Genomic DNA, 26,513 nt, shown 5'->3' with positions numbered 1-26,513 from the left:
TATTGATTAAACAAGTGCCTTTTTTTGAAAGTTCATTTTTCTTGTTATTCCCCTGATCCCTGAGGTTGTGAGCTGTGTGCTGATTTTCCCCAAATGGCTCAAATTCCATAAACGAGTGAATTTTTTGTCTGCAGAATATCTGAACTGCGAGCTGTGGACACTGCCACTGAATAAGAAGTTCAGAGAGGCTGAACTGTCTGTTCAACCCAAGTCACCAAAACAGCAGGTGTTTCCAGACAGGAATTTCACCTTTTAATTTGCAGTTCTCTTCACTTATCTAAGAAAGAAGAAAGAATTTAGAAATTAGAAGAAAAACAGTTCCTCTGTGCCTCTTTCAATGATGCTAAGGATTTTTTCCCCTTTTCTTATGCGTTCAGCTGACCCAGTGAACACGGGGTTTAGGTGGAATTATACAGGTCACCCAGAGGAGCTACTGTCCTGCACCTTCAAATCAAAAACTCCTCTATGAAAAAATTGCCTAGAGACAGCTCTAATTTGTTCTAAACTATCATCTCTTCCATCTGCAAGCAGGGGATTGTTATCTATTTATTTCTTACAATGTCACCGAATCAGTGACCACCTGCAAGGTGTCCATGATGATAAACGCTTGCTTTGTATACGGAGCTATTTCTGACAATGCTTGATAGTGCACATCTATCAAATTGCCTGGAGGAGCCACCTATTAGGATCATTATCTAACACAGGCCCTTTGAGGGAGTTCAATGTCAGCACATCCCGGGGAAGGCACCTCACCAGGTACCTATTCTGCTCATTATTTCTCTAGATTAATAGGTTCAGCCCAAATTCATAACGAAAATGTGAACTTTGGAGTTGGTGTGCCCAGAGCAAAGCTGCAGTGAAAGAGACTTGCAGGAAGCCTCCCAGCACAACTTACTGCTTGGGGCACACAGGAGCTCCTGTCCGGAGGGAGACATCTCAGCCAGCCAGGGAAGGCACAGATGTTATTCCCCCTGCAAGACTGGAGTTGTTCACCAGACACTCCCTGCTGCTTGTTTGCTCCCTGCTGGAAGCTCCACAAGCTCTCCTTTTCCAGCTTGCTTTGTCACAAAGGAGAGTTATTTTCAAAGAGCACTAGTTCAGCTCTGTGGTTTTGATCTAAAAAGCATCAGTGTTCAGCAATCTTTTATCAAACCTCAGCCATTACTCCCCAAACCACCCTTCCTACAAGAAAGCCATTAAGAATTCTACACAGGGCTGAGAACTATAGTGAAAATTACAACCAGGAAAACTTTATTTCTTATGGCATCAGACGCAAAACACAGGACCTTAATTCCTTCTGAAGAGCCTCACCTATTAACAAAAGGCACAAACACTCCCTCACAGTTCAGTTCTTGGAAGGAACATACAAAAAAATGATATCCTGAGAACGCCTCAATGTTCTCTAGCTCTCCCTTCAAGACTGGGTCTATTTTGAGGGTGGTGTCTGAAGCCATGCCCATAGCACCAGACCTTGCAGCAGCTTAGATGACAAGCTAATGCCAGTCTTTCTGTAGGCTGAACTGCTCCTGCCAGCGAGGGATGCAGCCTCTTCCAACCAGACAGTGTTTTTGCTGCATTGCTTTTTGTTTCCCACTACACGATTCAGAGTACAGCTAGGCTAGCACACAAGTAATATACAAATACACACAATACTCCGCCAATACACAGAAAAAGTCAACCAGGTTCCCTGTATTGCCCCAGGAATCTTTGAATTGAACAGAAGTGAGGGAGGTTCTAGTTTTGTTAAACAAAATGCAACTGCTCAAGTAATTTTAAAATGAATACTAGCAGAATTCAGACAGTAAGTTAAATACTTGTAGCCTAGTAGTTTACAATATTGCCACCTGCAGTTAAGACTTGGAAGCTACCAAAACCCAATAAAGTGATTTCCAAATGTGTGGTGCATAGCTGAGGCTTGCATTGTGACACATTTGTTTTTTTTAAATTAAATTCATATACGAATGCTGTTCTATATTTTTTTCCCTAGCTTATTGGCTACAAAAAATTACACCAACACATTAAGTTGCATCTGATAGCAGCATTTCCCAGTCTTTTTTAAATCATGCTGCAGGATTGGCTTTGGCAAAAGCTAAACTCCTCCAAGCCCAGAAAAAAAATCCCCAAAGTGACAACAAATATCCTTGTTTAACTCCATAGTCTCTCCAAAGTGGCTTGAATCAAGGGTGAAAAGGTGTCTTTGGAAAGAGCCAGCTAAGGAACAAATAGGCTTATTTTTAGAAATAAAGTTCTTAGACAAAGTTAGCAAAGCTAAATTTTTTACCACAAACACCTTATCATCTTTGTGTTAACTCCCCCAGCTGAAACAGAGGGAGGATTATCAGGCTGTCCCTTGCAGATGCCATTTTACACATCTGACTTTGATTAGTAGAGAGTAACACTTTAGGAAGCGAAGCTAATGACACTGTTAAGGAATTACACGTTTATTTCATAGACAAGATATGCATCCTCTCCCACAAAGACTCACAGTGAAAATGAAACCCTGGGTTTTGAGACATCTTTTGCACTATAAAACATAATGCCATCTTGTCATAGATAGCTAGTGCTTCATAGGGAGCTCCGCCCTTTCTAAGCTGTTAAAAAAGACTGTTGTTACAGGAAAGCAAATGCACGACTACTCTGGCATCATCTCACAAAACATTAAGCCAGATAAGTTCCTGTTACATACAGCTTCTTGGGGAAGTGTTAAAGGTGAGTTTTCCTGAATTTGGAATGAAGCAAGATTTATTTCCTATAAGCAATGATGAAAAATACAATTATTGACTGAAGTTGTTTTATTCAGTTTAAATAGTATTAGTTGGATTCACCTCTAAGAAATGCAGTGAATCAATTCAATTTAAATGGGTAGACAGGAAAAACAATATTTGACTAGTCTCAACTTCATTCTTCCCTGTCTACATTCAATTTCAGGGGAATGTCTTCTCCTAAAGCTTTTGAGAAGTATACATGAAAAGCAGTTCTCTCACATTAGAGACATCACTGAATAACCTTACAGCTACAGCTTACAGCATCTGATTAGCCAACAGTCTAGCTGATGGATTTTGTTAAACCACCAGTGATTTCTTTTAAAAAAATAAAATGAATATGTCCACTATAAAACCTCATAACCAAAATATTTAAAATTCATGGCAGCACCATAAACAATAAGAAACTTTCCATTTAGTCCCAGGCACCTGTAACTTGCCTTGAGATATCTCAATACTATACTGAGATAGTCATCACTTTTAAAACCACCAGTGGGGAAAGGCCATGCCTGAAAGGAAATACAACAAATCTGATCTGTTGGTTTCTTTTCCCAGACAGAAGTGAACTCCAGTCACTTGCGTCCACTGCTTATGTCTTTTGCAAGATACCACAATAGCCTTTCTACTCAGCTTGCTGGTTTGCAAGCCCAAGGTAACTGTGCCTTGGTCTCCACCTTAGAGTAAACACGAAATAAAGTATTCAGGTTGTTGTTGTTGTTTTTTTTTTTTTTAAATTGTTGAAAAGTAAAAAATGCATTCTAATCTCAGCACATATTACAGGTATAAAAAGAATTCCTAACTTCCATTCTGTAAGCTAATAGAAGGAAGACAGATTAGAAGAACTAAAGACCTAATGTAAAGTCCTAAATGTAAAGTTCCATATTTACAGAGGGATGCCAACATTCATCAAGTTTCATCGGTGGGTTTTTGTACCACTGCAAGCTTGTGCGAGACGAACCTAAGAAGAAAGAGAAATCCATCAGCAGTCTTAAGAGTTATTATTATATCCCACAGACACTTAGAACTCCTGCCTGAAGTGGAATACATTTTGTTTTTCAAAACATCAATAAGTTTTCCAACAACTGCATGGTTTAGAATAAGCTAGATGTGAAGTAAAGGTATTCCCATCCTTCCATTCTCAGTTCATGTTCTCTCTTGATCAGTGACATGAGCCAAGATCAAGACAAGGGGGAAAAGAAATAAGGAGCTATTACAATTCAATAGTCCAGTGGCTAATGACAGAGACAACACTGCATTATAACTTCAGTACTAGATTAAAAGTAGACTTACTGATAGCTTCTTCATAATTCCTTGTGCCTCCGGATTCAAATGAAGAAGATTCTTCTTGGTCAAATCACTCGCTGTTAAACGAATACTCTGTAAAAACACCAAAACCAAATCTTAGGTTTCCTGTTTGGGTAGCTGCAGCAGTCAGAAAACGAAAAAAATAAAGAAATCCATGCATACTAGAAGACCATGTACAAGCAAAGATCTACATCCAGTTTGACCAGAAGCTCACCTCATACCTGCATTTCAGCGCACCAACATAACTGCCAGCAGAAGCTATTTTTAATTATACATAAATGCACAGAAAAACATCACACTACGTTCTGCTTAGGCCAGCTCCCACTTCTGACTGATAGTTTTTAAGGTTCTTTTTAACCTACATCTATTCCCCGATAACCTGTAGTGGAACAAGTAAACAGACAAGAGTGGATGGCCAAGAGTCAGTAGAAACTGATAAAACACCCAAGAATTTACAGGCTATCCTTTCAGCATGGATTGGACAGATTGAAGTTCCTGACTTTACCTCTCCTCCTCCAACAGGGACTGTAATGAAGATATCATTGCCATCAGCGAGGGGGCTGCCATTGGCAGAGATGGTATAAACTCGTTCATTTACTGCAGGTGTGCGCAAACCAGGGGTCTTGAAAATTCTGAAACAGAAGTTATGGGTAAAAAGTTTTACTGCAATCACTTAAAACACTTCGACTAAAAGCTGTATTTCAGGTTCAAAGAGACACTGGGGAATGTTCCACATAAAGATGATTGATGCATAAAGCAAGCAGCAAGGCACTCCTCTATATAACAGATTAACAGAGTAAATTAATAGAACACAGACCTGGAATCAAACCTGGGTGTGACAATGGAAGTACCGCCCTGAACACAGAGATCAACCATTCGGCCAGTAGCTGGAGTGATGAAGTTGTTTTTGCTTGACCTGTTTAAAAGAAAATAAATAAGTAAAGCCCTACTGCTCAGAAAAAAATCATCTTAAGATACACAAGTGGTGTCTTATCAAAGTTTTAGGTGAGATGATTGGAGATTCTTACCAATCCAGGGCAACCCAAAGCTAGGGATAGCTGGTCATTACAAGAGAAGTTGACCACTTTCCATCACTGTCACATCATTTCCACTGCCTCCCCACTCTGTCCCCAGCATGGCATGCCTATATCAGCCAGCCTACTAAGCCACACTCCATTACACATAAAAGATAAATAAGCAATCTACACTTGGTCTCCATTTTTGGAAATTCTGTAGTAAGGGATGTCTTTTCTTACCTTTTACTCATGCGTTTCACTCTTGCTGAAGGAGCTCTTCTGCTCCTGGACACTGGTGCTTTTTTAATAGATGCCCTCATCTGAAACATTAATTCCCAAATCAGTTAATGCCCTCTCACATGGCAGAGGAGTTCCAAATATGGAATAAATGCTTCCATACAAAATATTTGACTCAATATGCTCCTTTTTAAAATCACAAGAGTCCAAAACAAACCCCATGCAAACTGAGACCATCCTCATTCAAGCAGTAGTTTTATATTCTCTCCCTTAAGTTCAGCTGTAGAACTTAAGGATACATGAACTTTTAATTTGACTCAGTCCTGTTCATTTACTTATTATTGCCCAGAGCAAAATGGATATATTAAAAAAATTATGTTACTATTGGTAAAAGCATCATCAACTCAGTAAGTAGCTTATATCTTGGGAATAAAATAATCATGAAGTAGTCATTTACCTTTCCTGTTCTTGGATTAGTATTTTCAACTTCTAGCGTTGGAACAACTTGGGTATCATGTTTTGCTCTCTTTGCTACAGGAAGCAAAGGAGACTCTGCTGCTTCTTCAATGGCTTCAATAACCTGTTTAGATTTCTCTACTAGAAGGAGAAAGCATTATCCAAGTTGAGAACACTAATTTTACATTATGGACTACCACTTAAGGTAAAAATTAAGCTAGTACATGCATTTTTGGCAACAATTTACTTCTAAAATCTGAATTCCAATGAAAATGGTGGACAGAACACCATTTTGAACATTTTGACAGAAGTAAAGCTACTTCAGATAGCAGGAATGAAGGTAGAATTGCTTCCACATCTTTAAAGATATTGAAAGCTTTAAGAACTGAATTATTATTCACAGTATGTTAACCATGACATGCTTTCCTCTTATTGAGCTCATCACAATGCTTAGAAACAAACTGACCTTTCTTGATGACTTTTAAAGGAGTCTGGATAACTTCTGCTGTTAACTTGTTTATTTCCCTTATTTCCAAGTCTGCCTAAAATTAAAAAGTCATAGTACTGTTAGGATTATCAGTAGCATAGATCTGAAACAGAAGTTGTTGACCAAATCCTTAAGAGTATTACAGCAAAAACACCTTCACATCCTTCTGTTGAGCTCAGATGGGGACTGTCCCTACTGTCCTTATTATTAGGGATGTCACTTTGTATTAGATCTCCCTGCTGATCAACCAATTTAGAAATGCTTTGGTGTACTGAAGACTGTGTGTTCCTTTGGGTACACATGAGTGAAGTCAAGCATGCCAGCCAAGGAGCAGTATGAGCAGCAGGCAAATCTTATACTGGATACAAGAAGCATCTCTTACTGATAATAATTTTGTAAATGCTGCTTTAAGACTTAATGTAACCCATATTACTGCAACACTCCTACAGATTCAAGAACCCCTTTGTTTCCTACAGGGCTATATGACACCACCAAGCCAGTTTAATATTTGTGTTGAATACTTACTGTCACTGCCGCTTCCAAGACTTTTTTACTCCCTCCTTTAGCTAGAAAGAAAACATTTCATTTTTAGAAGTGATCCCCAACAGCTCGTACAATATATACAGCTATATTTTAACACTGCACTAGAACAAAAAGCAGCACAAAGCAGTTTTCCTAGCAGTGCATGAGCAACCTCAGATGGATACCAGCACTCCCAGACACCACAGTTTTTCTGCTTGTGCAAGTCCACTTGCCTCAAGCTTTTGCTGCCCATTTAGCAAAGGAAGGAATGCCCCCACCAGCCCAGCACTCCCCATACCAAAGTACTCGAGCCAGTTCATCTCGCGGAGTGCCATGGGCAGCCGGAGGATCTCGATGTTGTACAGGTTCTCTGCCTCCTTGACCAGGCGCTGCCCATTTGTCTGCAGCTGATCGACCCGGCTCCTCACTACAGGGACAGGGGCACAGGGTCATACTCAGCTCTGGGCCCAAGACACCCCCCAATCCAAAAAAAATGGGCCCAGAAACACCCCTCCAAAAAAAAAAAAACAAACAACAAAACAGTCCCAGAGCCACCATTGCCCACCTTCCCCCAAAACCAGGCTCAATTGTCAAGCCCCTCCCCCCCCCCCTCCAAACAGACCCGGCACCTCTCTTCACCACCCCCCCAACAAAAAAAAGAAAATAGGCCCACCACCCCGAGCCCAAAACAGGGCCTGGGCTGCTCCCCCCTCCCCAAACAAACAGGCCCGATTCCCCCTTCCCTAAAACTAAGGGGCCCGATGCTGCTGCAACCCCCCCACACCCAAAACGGGCCTTGGGCCGCCCCCTTCCAAAAACCGGGCCCAGGACCACCCCTACCACTCCCACTCCCCAAAAAAACTGGGCCCAGGACCACCCTCACCCCCAAAAATCAGGCTCGACCACCCCCCCTCCAAACCCATCCCCCCCAAAGCGGGTCCCTCCCCCAATAACGGACCCAGACCCCCCCCCCCAACCCCAAACCCCAAAAAGAACCAGGCCCAGTGCCACCCCCTCCCCAAAACCCGTTCCCGGCCCCCACCCTCGCGGTCGAAGTCCTTGAGGAACGCAGCCAGCTTCCTGCTGCGGGCCCCCCCAGCCGCCTTCTTGCGTGAGGGCGCCATGGCGAGGCCGCGGGGCCTGGAGGTGCCGCTGCCGCCGTGCGGAGCCCACCCAGCCCCGACCCCCTCCCACCGCCCCTAAGCCGCCGCCGCCGCCCGCGCCGCGTTTAAACGCAAGCCCCGCCCCCCTCTCCGCCCAATCAGAACGCGGCGAGCGCCGCGCGGCCAATCAGAGCCGAGCCCTGATTGGCCGCGCCGCCGTCCGAGCGCGCCGCGGCTTGATGACGTGCAAGCGGAGAGCACTTCCGGGAAGACGCCAAGATGGCGGCGGCCGCGGGCGTGATGGCGGCGGCGCTGCGGGAGTGGGCGGCGGTGGCGGAGCGGCAGGAGGCGGCGCGGAGGGAGGCGCTGGCCTCGTGGGAGCCGCTGCTGGTGTCTCTCGCCGGGCTGGCGGAGCAGCTGCGGGCGGCGCGGAGGCTGGCGTGGGGCTCCTCGCCCCTCGGGGCCTTCGGGGAGCTGCGGGAGCGGCTGTGGAGGAAGCAGCGCGGGGCGGCCGAGGCGCTCCTGGAGCAGCTGGGCCGGCGGCGGTGAGGGGAGGAGGCTCCGGGGCCGGGCTGGGTGCCGGGGGATGAGGCTGGGCTGAGCTGTGCCCCGCAGGGAGGAGCTCCGCGCCCTGAGGGATGCCGTCGGGACCGGCGCTGCCTCCGTGCTGCGGGTCTACGAGGAGAAAGCGGCGGAGCTGGGGCTGGACGAAACCCTGCGGCGTGGGGCTCGTCGCCCGTCGCTGGCTGATGTGCTGGAAGGGCTGCAGGACGTGGAGCGGTACTACCGGCACCTGTATCCTTGCGGTGGGGGTTTTCCGTGGGGGGTGATGGGTGTTGCTTTGTGTGCATATTGGCCTTATGGAGCCTGCAGGTACCTGGAGAGCAAGCTGTTACTGCTGAGCATCAACTGCGACAGCCCAGAAGATGTGGAAGCCCTCCCGCAGGCCTGGAAGAGGGTTCTGAAGCGGTACGAGGAAGACACTGTTCAAGGTAGCTCCTCACGTGGCAGACCCAAAGGGTGTTTATTAGCCCGGGAGGCTGAAGGCCTTCCTACCACCCAGCTCCTGCGTTGGGCTCAGTAGCAGTGGGTGAGCTTGCTCCCTTTGCACTGGTTCTTTGCAGGCCATGCTCAGGTTTTGTGAAAGATTTGATGGTAAATACTAGCCTTTACACCCAAGGATCATCTGGGAGTGGTGTCTTTTCTCCCATTATAATGGGGATTGGTAATCCATTTCACGAGCTCTGTGTAGTTAGCGTTATGTGCATTTTACTTCATTGTTTTAACTTAGGTTTTTGCAGGTACAGAACACAAATGCATTAAACTAATGGTTTATTTTTTCTTCCCCAACTCAGATGTTCTCCTTAAGGTCTCTCTCTACTTGGACAACCAGTGACAGCTGCCCTGCTAACCAGGCTCCAGATGGAAAATCCAAGGAAGGACTGATGTTGACCAGCTTCTATGAGTGTCTGGTATATTCAGAGATAACCACAAAAAGGAAGATGAGTCGAAAAAGCTTTACTGCTACGTTTTGGAAGCTGAATGAATTGGCCTTGGTAGGAAATGCTTGGACTGTTCCATTTTCAAATGGAGATGGACAGCGTCTGAAGAAGAGGTTGAGCTGAACAAGTCAACAATAGAAGAGAGTCAGCATCTTCAACTATGAAAGGCATCCTTTATTTTTCCTGCTACGGGTGTTTTGTGTACAAAAAAAAAAGTTGAAACTTACTGACTTGTAAACAAATGGTGAAGTGCACTGCAAATAAATGTAACATTGAGGTCCAGTGGGTTGATACCACATAAAGATTGTTAGGTACCATCCTTAACAATAAATAAAGATGTTAAGTCAGGAATTAAAAACAGTTTGTGCATTGTGCTTCTGAGCAACATGTTTGCTTTTATCCCACCTGTACATTGAAGAGGAAGGAACAAATGTGGCTTGTAAATGTAGTTACAAAGGTACACAGATCTAGCACAAACACCTGACATCTGATACAGGCAGTTTTTGAGTGTGTTACAGTATTCTGAGAAAGACATGTCTGTACCAATTAAAATGACTTGCTTGTAACAAATACTGATATGTTTAACTGAGTCTTAAAACTTCATGTTCTGTGGCAGCAGCAGCTGGTGTCAGTTAGGGTCCTCTTCTGTTGGCTGAAACTGATCCTTTGTAATGTTCATGGGAAGTGATGGGATTCGTGTCTGTAACTTACCTGGTAAAAGCTGTAACTTGTCAGAGAAGGTCAAATAAAAAAAAACGTGCCTCCAGATAGACTGTAGATGTGCTTGAGTACGTTTCTTATCTTTTTTTTTGGGAGAGGGCAAAATATGTCTCAAACCCCGGAGAATCCATTTGACCACCGGAGGGCACTGCTCAACCTACAGAGAGCTGTGTTCGGAGGGCCTTTGGAGGCTGCTGGCTGCGCAGGACTGGTGCTGCCAGTTCTTCCCCATCAGCTGATGACTGTTTGTGGAATGGTACTTAATATGCAGTTTTAATTGCAAAGAAAAATAACATCACCCTCTTGGCTTTGGTATGGCTTCAGGGTGTCACGGCTGATGAAATCAGCGTTTGTCAAAGGAAGGGCATTAAGCAGAGGGAAAATGAGGCAGGTTCTGCTCTGAGCATGGATACTGGGGGCTGGTGGGGTGCTCAGCTGGTTTGCTGGCATGGCTGTAAGCTGCTTCTCTGCCTGCATGCCCCACGTTGCTTCAGGGCCCTGGAGTGCTGCTGGTGCTGATCCTGCCCTCCAGCCTGCTGCAACAGTGGCTCTTGTGGCTGGATGAGCCGCTTCTGCTCTTTGCATCCCCTACAGACCTTGTGCAAGAGTGCAGCTTAGCTGCTGTGAGTCAACGTGCCACTGTTCTGGAGCTTTTCACTTGGCCATCTCCTTGCTAGGAAAGTGAGAAATGGGCTCCTCCTGCCTCAGTTTAAGATAAAGCAGATGATGCAGTTAAGATACTGGTTTGGCAGATGAGCCAAGAATGCAGTTTATTTAGCAAATGTACAGCAGTCTCAATGCAGCTGCTTCTGCATGCGAAGCATTTCCCATCTTTGAGTAGCTCTGTCTCACTGTGACCTGTCACTGACTCATTTTGCCAGTGTGCTTCTGGTGCAGTGGGTTTCATCACAGTATTGGTTCAGCATAAGGCATTTGTTTTCATATCCACAGCACGGTGAGCCATTTCACGTAATTTCCCTTTCCAGAACTTTGCTTCCAGCCACAAACTCCTCTCTCAGCTCTAGATATTCACTTTTTGCCTTTGGATTATTTAAAGTCAACTTCACTTTCCCAGTATTTAGGTTCCAGTCAATGAGGTACTGTAGGTAAACTTTATTAGCTAGTGCCTCCTGTTAGTGTTCAGCCCATGCGTCTTCCTTAGGGACATCACTGACTTTTGATTTTAAGGAAAGGATGAGCGTCTGCTGTGGGATGACAGAGGCTGCAGTAGATTTATGTAGATTACCTCCTAGCTGTTTCTGTGACAGCTGACTGCCGGTGTCTGCAGAGGCTGTCAGTCTGAGATGCATCTGACAAACGAGGTTGTATGTTGTGATACAGAAGAGAGCAAAGATAATAACAATCTCTCCCATCCATCTCCCTGTCCCTTTTCTGATAGTTAAGAACCTGTGGCAGAAAGGAAGATGAATTGCCTGTGTTGGGACTGTGCTGCCAAGCTGTGTGATTTGCAGCCTTACAGGAGGCATTTTGATGGGAAGAAAGAAACTTCAGTTTTCATGTCTGTTGACATTCTTTCAGTGCATACTTCTGCATTTTTCTTCTCACCTCTGTTTTGCACATCTCCACCAGGCAGCCAGAAGCAGTGGATCTGCTCACACACCGCATCTGTCTCCACACATGATTAGTGTGTACTGCTGCAGTCATTGTCACCAATCCTGATAGTTTGTCTTTGGTCTGTTGTCCAAGGGCGCTCTGAGCTTATGACTGCCATCCATAAACATCTTGAGTTTCTTAATGACACAAGGACGAGCCAAGGTGATCTGTCTTCCCAACAAACCCATCCTACAATGCCAGGTAACAAAGTAGATGAAAAAAAGTAAAATGAAGTTTACCCAAATCCTTAAAATGGTTTGAGGAAAAGGCCTGAAGTTTAATTGGAGATTTGTGGATGCTAGTTTGCATTTGTTACTGTCACTTCTGAAGCACAGTGATGTATTCTGAACTTAGTCCCTTTGCCATGATTTGAGCTAAATCCCATGCTGATACATTTCAGTGAAGATAGGATGCAAAAAAATACTGTACTGTAAAATGGCAGAGTGTAAAGCCAGAGAGGACGGCAGGCAGACTAACAGGGAACAGCTGTATAGACTTATGTTCATTTCATACAGCATGAAGGGGGTAAAGACAGATAGGGTGAATCTTGGGGTATCGACCTCTTTGGGCCTTGAGGTATCATCATCAGAAAACAGTAAATCGTGGTGTTTGTGGAGGCAAAGTTGTGTTTACATAAGCACGCACTATACAGCCCTTCAACACCCCTCTTATCTGGCAGTCTGTCTTACAGCTGCTTAAAGAATAAATGGATTTAAATTTTGGAAGGTCTTCAGAACAGTTCAGTGGTGGCCCCTCTGCTTCTACTGGGAGTTCGGCCCTCTAGGATCTGTCTTTTGGGTTAACAACAGCCCTGTTAAAAGTGCTGAGAGAGCTTTCTGAATTAAAACTCGCTATGACCTGACTCCGACTCTCACTGAAATGGGGTGAAGGAGGTACTCATTGAAGTTTTGGTGTGATTAATTACAAAGGCCTGTTTATGACTGATAGGCCGTGTCAACGGTTGCGTTTGTCTGCAGTGTTCTGGAAGGGCACAAACGAACCTCTGCATCACGGCTCCCTAATTGGATACAACTGTGAGTTTTGCTCAGTTTCAAGATCTGTACGTTGCAGTTCAGGAAAGCTGCCAAGATCCCCAGTTGTTAACAAGAATGTCATTCCTTGTGTGTGCGAGCCTCCCTTCAGCCTGTATTTGCTGGAGAACCTCTGCAGGTTCAAAGCGTCCCACTGTGACGACAGTCCGGGTGGGTATTTTGGGTATTTCATATCCAAGTGCTTAACTTCAGAGCACTCAAGTGAGAAGGCCGCTCCTCTTCCTCAGATACTTGGAACCTCTCCCACTGAAGTTAGCCACCTGCAGACAGGCGGTTTGGATGTCATTTTGTGGTGCTGTCCCAGCCTGCAGCTCCAAGAAGCCAGGACAGACCGAGGTAGGTGCTGCTCTTCCTCCCTGCATCTCTCTTGCTCGTTCCTGAAGGTCCCTGGCTTGCTCAGGATTTGTTTCTGCACCTGAACTTTCCAAAACGGAGCTGCGACGTGGCCCAGCATTTGCAAGTCAGGTCTGCCTGCTGTCATCACTGAAAAATGTCAGTGTTTTAGTGCTGGGACAGCAGCAGCGTTCACCTGGTAGACAGAGGGGCTGGAGGAAGCTGTGTGTGGGGACAGGGGCCTGTGCCATGCTCCAGGGAGGCCAGTGGGTAACAGCAATGCCAAGGACATTGCTAGCTATGAGACTGACTGATAAAATATACCTCACCATAAAAACAAATCTGAGTGCCTTTATTTTTGGAACAGATCTCTTAAAGTGTTCCTGCATGGAGATCTGTCTTTTAGGAATGCAATAAAACCAAGTTAGCAGCTGGAGCTACCTTGTTGAAGTAAAATTTTCAGGAAACACAAAGCTCGTGCTTTGATTTTCAGCTTTACCTCCTACTAACATAGTTTGAAAATAGTTATTCTTAACTTACAGCGAAAGCACAAACTAAAATCAGTTACTAAATTTAAATACCCACAAACATTTATGGAAAGCATCTGACTTCTATCTGGTTAGTTTGTTTTTTCATGTAGGGTGCAAGTTAGCATCTTATGCAGTGATGTCTCTACACATTTCTGCTTTAGAAATGAGACCAATTATGGGTAATTTTATTTTTGACACATTTATATCACCCTATTCTCCCACCGCGCAATAGAGTACAGTTGTGCTTTATGACTGTCTTCCCATGATTCTGACCAGCTTGCCACCATACTGACAATAAAAAGCTCTCATTCATCATATCCCTCCCAATCCTCCAAACAGTGGTAACAGTTAGTGCTCATCTCTGGATTTTCCAGGTTCCCAACATCTTTGCCCAGGGTTATGCTGGAACCAAATATATAGACTTTTAGTGCCAGGTTCAGAACTCCAGACTTCTAAAAGAAACCCAAAAGTTTTGCTCCAGCCTAAGCTCATGTGTTTTCAGACAGATTTCAAAACTGAATTTCCATATTTAGAAAAAAGGTAAAGAATTTGGCACCTGAATTTAAGTTTGATTTTACTCGGAGGCAGAAATATGTGATAAAAAGCTTCGTGAGTCATTTAATAAACCAAGCATGAGTTTCACAAGCCCCTGTGGTTTTCATGCTTATTCTTTGTGACTTTCATCTTGGCCTGGAGCAGAACTCCTTTGTGATTTTGCAGGGCCCCAGAGGCTGCTTGAGTGCTTATCCACTCAGAAATAAAACAAACATTCTCCCATCTACATTAATTGAATGTGCAGCTCTCGTTCCTAGCACTCGGCTGTCTGCGCTTTAATGTTTCTCTAGTGCTCTTGACTTTATCACAGCATTTGCCCTGTTGAGTTGTTGGTAGGCTCTAAGGGGAGCAAAATCTGCTAATCCTATCGACGTGAGTTGAATGGGAACACATCTGGCTGTGAAGCAGGGATGTGCTTTCCTGCAGCGAGGAAATGCTCAGCTCAGGGAGCATTGTCTGGCCTTGCAAAGATGGACACAAACATTTCTTTGGCCAGTTCTTTGCCACTGTGGTTTATCCCATGTTGCTACATCCTGCCCTTTCTGCTCAGCAGACCCTCAAAGGCTGGCTGTTCGGCACTTCACGCTTCAGCGGAGTGCAGACTGTTCTCATCTCCCTTGCTTTATCTGCCAGTCCTGTGTAGGTTTTATTTCAATCCTCCCTTTCCTGCTTTTCCCCTCAGCCCTTTCACTCCTCCTCCCTCCTTCTGTGGAAACAAATCTACAGTAGGTGTCTCTTGAACTGGCCTGAACTCCTTGTCCCAAGCACCTTCCTGACTAATCCTTTCCAGATGTCCAGGAACTTTTATGTTTAGCAGTTCTGCTCAAGTTCCTCATTCATTCTCAGACAGAGCAAACATTATATTTCCTAATATTATTTGAAAAATAAGGCTGATCGTGGCCTTCTAGGAAGCAGTTGTCACCTCAAAATCCAGCATTATAAGCACCATTGCAGCCTCCTGCCCCCAAACTGGAGCTCCACATACATTCACAAATACCATTACAAGTTCAATTTTCTGTATCCAACTACACTCCTTTCTGTTACGTTTTGAAGGCATTCGGTGCTGGACTTGTACCCAGCCAAGAGACAGGGGTGTTAGCTTCCAATTTCCCAGTTACAGCAGCATGGAGAAATTAGGAGATCTGTCCGATGTTACTGGGACAACAGTGAGCCAAGAGCGGAAACCAAGTTTCCCTGCCTGTCCTCTCATCTAGTTTCCAGAATAACTTTGGTTTTGGGGAGGTGTCTGTTACTTCAGACACGGGGAGAGGGCCAGTGGCTTCTATTTGCGGTCTCCTGTCTTTGCTGTTGAGTGTATCAAGCTGCATGCAACCTCATGGTCGGTGCATGACAACCACATTCAACGTGGGCCTCAGGGAGGAAAGGACTGCCTGTCATCCCAAGGTCCAGAGGGTTGATGAGATTTGTAAGACTGGAAGTAATGAATAAGTCAGTTTACAACCCTGGAGACTGCCTCTTCAACACAGCCTCTGGCTTGCCTTGAAGTCACGTCCTGCGGTTCCCCATGTGCATCCAATGGCTTTTCATCTCTTTTCCACTGTGTTTTTCATCTGTTTTTCACTCTGCTGTACTCTGTTGTTTTGGGGATATCGGAAAACTTTAGGCTGTTCAGTACAACTTGGGAAATTCCTGACTCTTTCCTTCAAATTTTCTTTGCTTTGGGATTCACCTCGGTGTGTTATGTATCGATTGCAAAATACTGGGGGTAGGAGAGAGAAAGCTTCCATAAATTCAGATTCTTGTTATGAAACAGTTGGTGCTGGGCCCTGGTATGGGTAAGTGTTGGTAGGATGAATCTACCATCATGTGCAGTGCTCCCTGCCACCTCCACAGTCATCGTTGCCTTCCGCCTCGGCCTGAGCTCAGAGAATAGTAAGCAGGTCTTTAGTTTCACAGCAAAGCAAGCCCTGTGAGGTCTGGTTTTCCTCCTTCCCTACTGCACCACAGCTACTTCCTCACTGGGAGCTGATACGGGATGGCTCCTTGTTCCTTTTTTCCTGCAGTCCAGACAGTCTCTAGGCCACCTGGGGAAGGGAGAATGAAGAATATCAAGCCGGTAAGTCTCCTAACCATTCTGCTATGTGAGGAATGAATCCAAGTGCCTTTGCAGACTATTAATCTTTTCCAATCCTAAGAAAGCAAATGATCTCCTCCCGCTCCCATAAATTCAACCTCTCTCTCCTGCTTCCTCCCTCCAGTGTTTGAACTGTTCGCCAAGAGCTTTATTAAAAACTACAAGATGCAGTTTTGTTTCTAACTGAATCCCAAACAACTGCGTTAGGTGGAGAAGAAACATTTGGTGCAGTCAGCTTTAGAGCATTTTTGTGTATAGTCCATAGCCACTTGTCAGCCAGAGACCAGATTCAACTTTGTGCTGAGCGTAATAGGACCTCTTCTCTTTTCTCCTGAGGTTAGGAGATGAATTCAAGCTGGTCAAACCTTAGGGCTTCATTTCAGAGGGTACCTGGCAGTGACTGTGGGGAGTAACCGATGTGACCTCCATGGCACAGCGGAGGGGATGCTATCGACATGGTCTGATAATGCCTCATTCGTTCCTGACTCTGTGATCCTGCCTGCTTCTCTGCTCCAAAAGTAATGCTGTTCTCCGCAAAGCGCCGCCAGCTCCGGGAACAAACTGTGCTGTGCAAGGCCCCGACTGTTTTCCTGTTGATCCCCTTTTATTTTCTTGGCTTTCAAGGGGAAGGTTTCTGAAGATGCCGCAAACCCTGCCAGAGTCCTCTTGACATAACCCGGGGCCGTGGCACATCCGCGGGAGGTGCGGAGCAGCAGCAGGTGATTGCCCTCAGCTGCTGATGCCCCAGCTGCTGATGTGCGTAGAGAAGCCCCCGTTGGGGCTGGAAGGCAGCGACTGAAAGCAGTTTGGGACCGGCCGGGGTCCCGTGGTGAGGTGCGTGCCAGGGACCCCACCAGCTGCCGTGCGTCACTGCCATTCCTTGGCACCGCGCGCAGTGTGTCACAGCCTTCTCCGTTTCGTTTCCTAATGTTCCCTCGGTCTGAAATCCATCAGCCAGTGCTGAGGAAAAAAACATTCGAGGAAGAAGCCAAAGCAGAAGTAAGCAAAGCTGTTCCTTTGGCTGGATTCCTCCAGCTCATTGTGTCCTGCTACTTAGTTTGAGGAAGGGAAGGCAGCTCCTGCTTTGTGCACCTGAACTAGGGGGAGAGGACAGCAACGACCACAGCTTTATTTCTTGCCTTCACTGGCAGAAACAGTGCATCTCTGTTTTAGAAACAAAAGGGTGGCTCCGTTCAGTGCAGGAGAAATTGGAATTCTGGAATAAATCCTATGATTTTCATTCTGCCAGGTGTCTGAGAAACAACATGGTTCAGTTCCATCCTTTATACGTTACCCTTGAAAGAGGTTCGACCATCTTTCTCTCCTCACCAAGAAACTGAAATGGCTAAGAAATTTAAACAGAGCTGAAAACAAAACAGAAAATCAGAGACTGGCCCATCAAGACTTGTAAAAGCATCCTTGATTTACACACTCTGAAGATAAAAACGGTCTGACTTTCCTCCTGTTGCAGTAAGAGAGTATCCTTGCCATTCAAAAATGGGGCTCATTTGCCATGTATGACCTTTTTTTTTGCAACAGTTTGTAATTGGCTCTATGACGATTCTTGCCTGAGGAACCTTGCAATTTTCACTCATTTCTGGGCATTGCAAATCAGCCTCTGTTTAGCAGTAATTTTTGGAGGGCAGGGGAATAGGGGCAGAAGAGTTTCACTGAGAGAAAGGTGCAGAGCTGTGGTGGGTGAAGCTGGGTATCTGTGGGTATGGTGCACAGGGGAGTAAGAACCTGAAAAATCCAGAAATTTCTCCTGGGAACAAGGCTGAGAAAGGGGAAAAAGGTTGAAAGAGGAATCCTCGTTTGTCCTGGCCAGTACGCAGAGCTTTCCTCCCCCAAGAAATCACCATGTTGTTACGCAAAGCAAAGCAGAGATCGCCTGGTGTGGTTTTGCCTGGGATAACTCTGTTTCATGGCATGATTTTGATACCTCTGTACCAAAACACTGGGAAGAGGGTCAGAGCAGGTTGTGCAAGTGGAAAAGAGGAGATGAGGCTGTGGAGTGGGGAACATGCTCTTGTGGCTTGCACAAGGACTGCTTTTAAACTTAATAAATCTATCCGTGAGTCAAATGTCAGAAGCAAGGGAGGAGAGAAGTAAGGGATGGAAAAGTCCAGATTGTTGTGCACAAAAGAGGAAGAATCTGAAGGAATTCTGGAACCCAAAGAGCCTGCAGCTGATGTGCCTGGAGCAGGAGGCTGGGAGAACATCGAAGACAGAGACCGAGCTGTTCTGCTAATGAGGAACCTGAAACCATCCGAGGCTGCCATGTGTGTTCATCACATCTGCAGCACGCATGACTTCAGGAGGGCAGGGCCCCTTGGAGCAGGGGGTCCTGGTCAGATGGTGACCCTTCCCCATGTGCCTTGTATGTCATAATGGCTGGGGGGTCCTGCGTCCCCGACCTGAGGCAATGGGGAGCCAACAGCGTGGAAAAAATGCAGAGGCACCAGGGGAATAATCCAGACCAGCTTTTGCTGGACACTGCTCCCCCAACTCTAAAAGGCTTTTTGGTTGAGTTTAATAAGATTAGTCTGTAAGCTCTGGAGATGTCATTTTGCTGGCAGGTTTGCGTTCAGTAGTTTCTTGAGCGCCAGGGAATGCTATTGCTCATTTCATTGGCTTGCCTTGATTTCACTGGATCAGGCTGTTGCTTTGCTTCTCAATTAGCCGCATCTGCACAACAGTAACACGCCGGAGATTAGAAAGCCTGGAGGAGGGTGCAAAAGAGTTCAGCCACTCGGAAGGGAGTTCCCTGCATCCCCCCTCCCGGCGCCTTGGGAAGGCTTGGGCTCGGCACCCAACCTGACTTCTGTCCCCATCAGAAACCCTGCTGGGATCCAAGCCCCTCCTTATCACTGCAGCTCGCAGCAGTGACATTGTACAGCTTGTTCTGTTACTGGGGAGCGTGTGTTCTCTAAAAGCTCCAGTTTAGGTCTGTGCTGACATTATTGAAGCTACTGGTAATAAAGCATGTCACTACAGGGGCCAGGGCCACATCTGATCCTGTAAAGGGAAAGCAAAATAACAAAAACAAAAACAAAACCCAACACACAAAAAAAAAACCAACAAACCGACAAAAAAAATGAAACCAAGCACATATTGACAAAAGGGCTGAGTTTCCAGGGACATGGAGCACCCTCCACAGCGTGGCATCTCCCCAGCCCGCTGCGTTTGCCATGTGCAAGGGACAAGCGGAGCACAGGAGCGGCAGCTTCCCGGTGCCACATCATCGTGCAAGTGTTGAACACGCCGAGCGCAATGAACTCCAAATAAATGCTGTTGATGCCTCTGCCATCCCGTCAGGGATTAGTACATGCTGGAGCAATTTGCATGGGGATGAAACTTGGAAGAAAGGGCAATGCTGAGGGAATACGGTATTATTTATTATTGCCAGTTGCAAGGGAACAGCAGCAGTCTCCAAGCTTGTATAACTCTGGAACATGACTATTATTAGAACGGAAAGTTAGCAAGCAATTAGCTAATTGCAATTCACATTGTCTGTTGGCAATTATAAGGAGAACAGTTATAAACTCCAACAGATGGAACTCAAATGGGTCAGCCCTTTTTTTTTTTTTTTTCCATCCTGAAAGGGCATTTGCTACGAACTTGTAAACTATAGGTTCTGATCGTGGCGTCGTGAAACAAGCCAGTCCTGTGAGTAACCACGTCGAAGCTTCAAACAACTTTCCCTGCCGAGGAAACGCTGAGCAGCCATCTTCTGGCTCACAGCAGGTCTGCCCAGCACCTAAGGCTGCTGGTGGGGAGAGCTCGTAAAGGCCTCGTCCTAAAAAGCTCGTCCTTGCCGGGGGCCCTCAGGACCAGGAGCCAAGGGGTAGAGGCGCTGAGAGCCCTGGGGGGTCCTGGGGATCCAACACGACAGCGTCACCCCCCGCAGATGCGAATCTGTCTGCTCTAGCATGCCGCTGAATCTGAGGTCTTGCTAAAGCTGGCCTAAACCCAATCTGGACATCTTCAGGGCTGGAAAATTCAACTAATTGCTCTGTGGTTTCATTCATTTACTCCGCTGTGGTGATACTTGTCTATATAGCCCTGGAAAAAAAGGGGGAAGAGAAGCAATCCAGCTAAAATATATATTTCTTCTCCGTTTTGTTCTCCAGCAGTGGCACGAATCGGCAGTGACTCCCTGAACCTAATTTCTCAACCTTATGAGGTTATTGGAGGGACCTTCAGTCCCTAGTGAGACTGAGTCAGAAAAGCCATCTCTGCACAGATTAGCAGGGGATTAAGTCGAGTTCTGCTTCCCCTTTTAAGCCACAGGAGATACCAGCGAGGCAGTTCTCATGGGACAGAGATTATCTCATTGCTTTTGTTGGAAATATCTGAGTGATGCAGCACTGCAACATGACTGATGGCTATGAAACAAGAAGCTTGGATTTGAGGGACGGCTTAGTGTGTGCTTTACATTTGTTTAAGCCAAAGAAGGATGCGAATATGCTGACTACCTGTGCCACTTTGTTATCCTCTGGATGAGTTTTGTACTCGATGAGCAATATTTTAACGTGGTGCTGTAAATGTCTACTGAAGGGCTGAGAAATTCTGTTGTTTAGTTATGATGATTTTTGCTGTTGACGTGCCAAGATATGAGCTGTATGTGTACAGCATGGTGTGTTTAGGGCTTGCATGTAGGAAAGCAGGGAGAATTTGAGTGTTGGTGCCTGCAATGTGGTAGTCTGGTTATAGGATTACAGTACATGCGTGAGTATGGCACGCAGAGTTACTGTTATAAGTAGTATGAAAGCTGTTTATGCATCGCAGATTCCTTTTTAGAGTATGGACAAGAACAGACAGATTTGGCCTTAAAAATAAAGCAGGCCAGAAGGTATTCAGAGGCAAATGTTTGGTAAAAAACTTAAATCCTACTGTCGGACTTTCCGTGGTGTTGCAGAGAGCTTGGCTCCTTGTCCCCTCTGAATGTTAGTGATGCCATGGGCTTCAGCAAAGGTGAACATCCCTGTTTCAGGTGAAGCTGATGCTGATACTGCTACAGCCATGGGATCTGAAACAGATTAAGCCCAGCTATATGAATTTCATAAATAGTAATACAAAACCACTGCACACCTTAGGCTGATATTAAACAGAGGATGAGTTGGTATTCATCTTAGAGTGAATGCATTATAATGAAATGGGAACATCAGGTTTTACTTATACATCCCAGGTTTCCCATAGGAGGCGGTTTATGGAGTGACCATTTATTAAAGACAAATGCTATCATTCGAAACATATCTCATGTAGAGCAGGGGACTGGCTGATGCAGAGGAACAGTAACTGGAGATGGAGCTTTGCGTTTACAAGCCATTGATTTAAGCAGGCTCAGCATGGAGGGGAACGTGTGATGATAGCTGCTGGGTGCCCCAGTGTCCACCTGAGCCCCAGCCCATGCACCTCCCACGGCGAGCACAACCAAGGTGCTAAGTGCTGTGCCCTAGCCCAAAAATGCTTAACGTTAACATATATTTAGCAGCAGGCAGAAAGATAATCCAGTTATCTCAAGTCAGGCCGGTCATGTGCTTAAAATAAGTCCTTCTTGGATGGGAGCCGTTGCCCTATCTGGGCTCCAGGGACTGATCAGGCCTGGGGTGCTAAGCTCTGCTCTCCACGCTGGAAATCTTCAGAAATATGAGCTGGCCACTGCACAGCGTCTTCAGGGCTGCAGGGCATGCTGTCTGAAGAGGGGCAGGGTGAGAGGATGCCAAGGGCTGTGCTGATTGCTGTCGGTGCAGAGCTGACCCTGCTGGGGGCTGGGGGAGAGGTCTGGGGAGCAGCCGTGGGCAGACTGGGTTTGGTGGGCCCAGCACACTCCTGTGCACCCCTCAGTGTGCTTCCAGTCCATGAACAACTGCATCCTCAGGCTTTGCTTGTTTGATCTTGGTGGTTTTGTCACTTGTTAAGAATTTCCAGCTCGTACCTGCCCTATGAACACACTTTAAAAAATGAATGAATAGTTCGCAGTTATAATGCTCTCTGAAGCAATGTGATTATTTATTTTTTTTTCCCCTCTCGTCATCAGATGAGAGGAAAATGCGTTAGGCACCCTCCAGCCAGGGTTGGGAAGGTGCTGCTCATGGTGGGGAGCTGGGTCAGGAGTGACACTGCTGGGGTGGCTCAGCACAGCTTGCTTGTGCCTGAAAGCATTCAGTGCAGCACCTCTTCTGCAGCCCTGAGGCTCTGCGGGAATCTCTGATTCAGGGTCCTTTTCCAAAAAGCCTTGAAAGGGATCTGCCCTCTGGAAGGGAGATCCTCCACATCATAATCTGTTCTTGCTGAGGCATGCCCGTGTCAGCACCCACTAGTCACCAGCCTCCTCTAAAACGGCATGACTCTTCCCTTTCACTTCATGAGTTAGTGATTTTGAGCTGCGGGGCAAATGTTAAATGTTAGCAACTGCTGTTAAAGTCACATCTGCAGATAATTTTGCTATTCACCTGGAAAGAAACAGTGTTCATTCAATTAATTTGAGAAATATATGTTGCCTTTCTTAAATCTTTCTGGATAGATCCTGGCACTGCGACAAGGCGGTGCTGTTTGTTCTTTAGTTTTGCAATCAGAAGTCCAGGACGAGGATGTCATTTGTCGGAAGTGGCAGGTAAAATTGCATGCTTTCTGGAGGCAGAAATGCAGTTTGTTGCGTGTAGGAAGATTTTCTGGCTCAACGTAGTATGACATTTGCAAGCATTTAATTTGAATAAATTCCATTTTTATGCTCCATCCGGCTTCTAATATATCAGCCAAACCATTCGTAAGGGACAGAATGTAAATCCTGCCTGTTTTCCCTTCTGTGTTATCATCAGGGATTGATCACACAGCGGTGCTTGTTCCTTTTGCTTTCAAGGCTCCCAGAGGTCGGCAGCTCAGTTCTGGAAGACCTGGGAGAAGCTGCAGATTCTGTAAGGATGGAGAGTGGAGATGGAGGTGGAAAGATTTGGGATCTCTGTCTCTGTTCATCATGCTGTGCACGAGGTGGTGAAGCAAACTGCTGAATTAGCATGGCTTGTGGCTACAGAGGGAGATACTTGGGCTGGAGCACGTGAAGATGCTGCTGTTAGCAAAGGTGCAAGAGCGAGGAAGGTCCTGAGCAGGGACTGATTCCTGAAGGAGAGGAGGAAGTTTTTCTCATAGGAAATAACCAACAAAATGTATAATTCTTGTCAGCCCTGGGGAAGGCAGCTGTGCCAGCTGCAGGGTGCTCCCACGCAACTGTCTCACTTGTAAATCTGGAACATCAGGAGCCAGGGTGCCGAAAGCAAGCTGCTGCCTCATCTGGGGCACTGCCACGAGCTGCCTGCAAACAGCTCCAACACGAGCAGCCCGCTTGTAGAGCTGCATGTCTAAAAGTAGACATCCCATTGGGATGAGGCTATAAAAAAAATGATGTTTTTTTTTTTTTTTTTTTTTTTTTTTTTTTTTCCAGAGAGAAACAGGTGTCAAACACCTGTGTCTACACGCACAGCCATGGAAAGACTCCATCAGCTGCCTCCATCAGCCAGCGCTGGAGAAGACAGGAGAGCAGATCCCTCACTGGGGGCAAAAGGAGAGGGGGCCCACTGGTGAAATTGAGTCCTCATCAGATTTGGTCATTTTTTAGCTCTTATAAAGGGTTTCAAGAGCCTCGTGAGCTTCCCAGCCCCATCTTCTGCCCCTTTTCATTACATATTAGATGCCAATCTTATTTTTCTAAGCACCCTCTCTAATTACTTGGAATTTCTGTAACTCCCGTAATTCGGGAAAGAATTCTTAAATTGTATGCAGATGTGAGCTATCCAGTGAACACGTATCAGCATCTGGGATCTTCTGTAAAGATGCAGGAAGAGGCAAGCTTTCGCTAGGCTCAACAGCCATTGCCTGGCACCCGTTAATGAGAATATCAAGTTGTCTCCTGCAGCACTGAAGGCTGCAGGTAACCTGTTGGTGGGAATGTAGGAAAATATCCATGCTGAGCCTGTCCCCTGTACAGAGGAGAATAAGCAAGAGTCCCCCAAGAGGCAAATTTTGTCTATCCAGGGATCTCCTTGCTGTTTTCTCCTCACAGACTCCACATCTGGCAGGGAGAGCAATGGGGCAAGGGAAATGCATTGCCTGTCTGCCTGTATAGCTCAGACAGGCTGGTGACAGCTCGGCGATGTAAATGATGCACATTAAGCCCTAAATAAAGTGTGAGGAACATGCTCGGGATCAGTAAATCCATCCTGACAAAAAGAAACAAAGGAGTGAAATCCCTTTTCCCAAACAGACTGGCAAGTTGGTGGACTAAATGGAACCTCGTCCCACTGAAAAATGGGTCCTGAAGATTGATGGTTGCGGTCTCTCTGCTCGCCCCAAGGGTGACGCATGCGAGCATTTACCAGGCAAGAGGAGCAGGGAAGCTTTGGGCAGGGCGAGGCTGGGGAGTGGGGTCACATTCCCCTCCTCGAAATGCTCAGGCTTCGTCAAACCAACTTCATCCAAGCTCGTTAATGGCTGAGTTTGTCCCATTTGCAATTGTGTTCCCCCATCAGGCATTAATCACCCACAAGGGGTGGCTGCAGCCAAATGTCCCTGCTGACTTTCAGCAGACTTGGGGGCCTTTCTTCTCCATATAAGTGGTGGACTTAGGATAAGTCCGGGGTCTCTTAAACACGCCTGCCTCCAAGTAAACAGAGTGGGTGTGATGTGTTACAGGCTGCATTTCCCAGAATCGTCCAGCTGAGGAGGAGAAGGGGGCTCTCTCTTATTTTGCTGATGATGAAAAGTCACCTGTCTGCAAAGGAGGTCAGCATGCAGGGGATCCTGCCAGCCAGCTTGGCCATTGTGACGTCTGGAGGCAATGATCAAAGGCAAAGATCATCAGGTTAGGATGGGCACAGGCAGCAGCCCAGTTCAGGCACGAGCTGCTCCCCAGGTCTGGCAGCACACAGCCCTGGGTCTGTTCCCATGGGATGAAAACAGCCCGAGGTTTGATGTAAAACCTAATGCAATGCAGCTTGCACTGTTCATCTCCCAGCAGGTTTCTGTGCCCACTCCCTCTGCTTAACCACCTGCTCTCTTTCCTCTTTTGTAGGAAAGATCTTCAAAAAAGGATGAGCATCTGGATAAAGCCTGTGGGTAGCTGCTGCCTGGCAGCCTCAGGGACATTCAGCAGCTGCCCTCCCCTGGGTGAAGGCAAGCACTGGCAATGGGAGGCTGAGCATCACCCCCAAATCCACCCATCTTTCATCCACTGAAAGCCATCAGATGCTCCTAGCTGCTCTAGTACCAAAGGGAAAGGCTGAAGACCATCTGGATGACAAATCAATAGTTCTGCCAAGGCAGAAATACCTGCAGGCAAGGCAGGGTGGTGGTGGAGCTCCATGTGCCCTCGCTGCCGGACTCAGTGCTGCCAGAAGGGGCTGGAGGCTGCAACAGGCAGGGCGCTGGGCAAGCAGAATGGTCCTTTCTGGACTTGATTAAAGCCTTAGAGTTTTTACCCAGTTTTTGGATGTTCTTCATTGCCCTTGCATTTGAACGGGGGCCAAAAAGGTGGGATCCAGATTGCAGGCATTGTCCTGGTGCATCTCGCTGGGCAAGGGCTGCTGTTCTTGGTCTCCGTGGGCTGCAGCGAGGTCAGCTGGCACTCCGCAGCCCTTGAGACCCAGGATCCCTCCAGGCTGTGCTGTTTTGGTGATGCGGGTCAGCAGTTATCATCCCATGACATGGGGCCATGCTGCCAGCTCAAGATGCAGGCTCGGTGTAGGAGGCTGCCAAGACACCTCACCAGATGCATATTGTCTCTTTGTTCCTCTGAAAACCACAAAAAAGTTTCTCCCTTCACAGTTCAGTGATGCCCAGACAAAGATGACGTGAAATCTGTGGGAAGACTTATTTTATTACAATATAGGAATTCACAGAACCAGATGTTTAAACTTAGCCATTGCTCCTCCATACGAGCACCGCTGCCCATGCTCAATGGAACTGTTTGCAAGATAATTTACAACGCTTTAAACATGTCCACTGCTGCTTGGGTCTCCAAAAGCTGCTCCGAGGCAGGGCAGATGCCACAGCGTGTCCCCCGCGTTCCCCAGGGCCACAGGACCCGGCGGAGACGTGGCGGCGGTGCTGGGGACGGGCAGCACAGTCCCCCCGTGACCCCAGCCACGTCTCGCAGGAGGGACAGGACAAGGCACAGCCCTGGGAGCAGCACGGTCCCTGGCCAGGAAACCACGCTGCCTTGCGGGA

At 46.6% G+C, this 26,513-nt stretch overlaps 2 protein-coding genes and 1 long non-coding RNA gene across 4 annotated transcripts; 2 read left to right on the top strand and 1 right to left on the bottom strand.

Moving 5' to 3' along the window:
• Nucleotides 1-2,425: 2,425 nt before the first annotated feature.
• Nucleotides 2,426-7,972, bottom strand: CDCA8 (cell division cycle associated 8). The gene is made up of 10 exons (XM_084496900.1): nt 7,828-7,972; nt 7,084-7,212; nt 6,789-6,829; nt 6,243-6,318; nt 5,778-5,917; nt 5,324-5,403; nt 4,885-4,983; nt 4,573-4,699; nt 4,053-4,139; nt 2,426-3,720 (listed from the first exon to the last, which is right to left on the bottom strand). The coding sequence occupies exons 1-10, from the start codon at nt 7,907-7,909 to the stop codon at nt 3,676-3,678; spliced, it is 906 nt and encodes a 301-aa protein (XP_084353026.1). The 5' UTR covers nt 7,910-7,972; the 3' UTR covers nt 2,426-3,675.
• Nucleotides 7,973-8,144: 172 nt separating this feature from the next.
• Nucleotides 8,145-10,167, top strand: AIRIM (AFG2 interacting ribosome maturation factor). 2 transcript variants are annotated; one of them, XM_084497269.1, is made up of 4 exons: nt 8,145-8,433; nt 8,504-8,683; nt 8,762-8,880; nt 9,244-10,167. In XM_084497269.1, exons 1-4 carry the CDS (start codon nt 8,168-8,170, stop codon nt 9,282-9,284), a joined length of 606 nt encoding a protein of 201 aa, XP_084353395.1. In that variant the 5' UTR covers nt 8,145-8,167; the 3' UTR covers nt 9,285-10,167. The 2 variants fall into 2 exon arrangements, with proteins under 2 accessions (XP_084353395.1, XP_084353394.1); XM_084497268.1 differs by having other exon boundaries at nt 8,762-8,978.
• A 2,895-nt stretch (nt 10,168-13,062) lies between these two features.
• On the top strand, nt 13,063-24,487 carry LOC311423417. The gene is made up of 2 exons (XR_014685707.1): nt 13,063-13,112; nt 23,734-24,487. It is a non-coding gene; the product is annotated as an uncharacterized lncRNA (long non-coding RNA).
• Nucleotides 24,488-26,513: the final 2,026 nt, after the last annotated feature.

This window comes from Aythya ferina (genome assembly GCF_964211825.1).
Source record: "Aythya ferina genome assembly, chromosome: 24".
Taxonomy (NCBI): domain Eukaryota; kingdom Metazoa; phylum Chordata; class Aves; order Anseriformes; family Anatidae; genus Aythya; species Aythya ferina.
The sequence above is the reverse complement of the archived record's forward strand: the minus strand, read 5'-3'. Positions and strand labels throughout refer to the sequence as shown.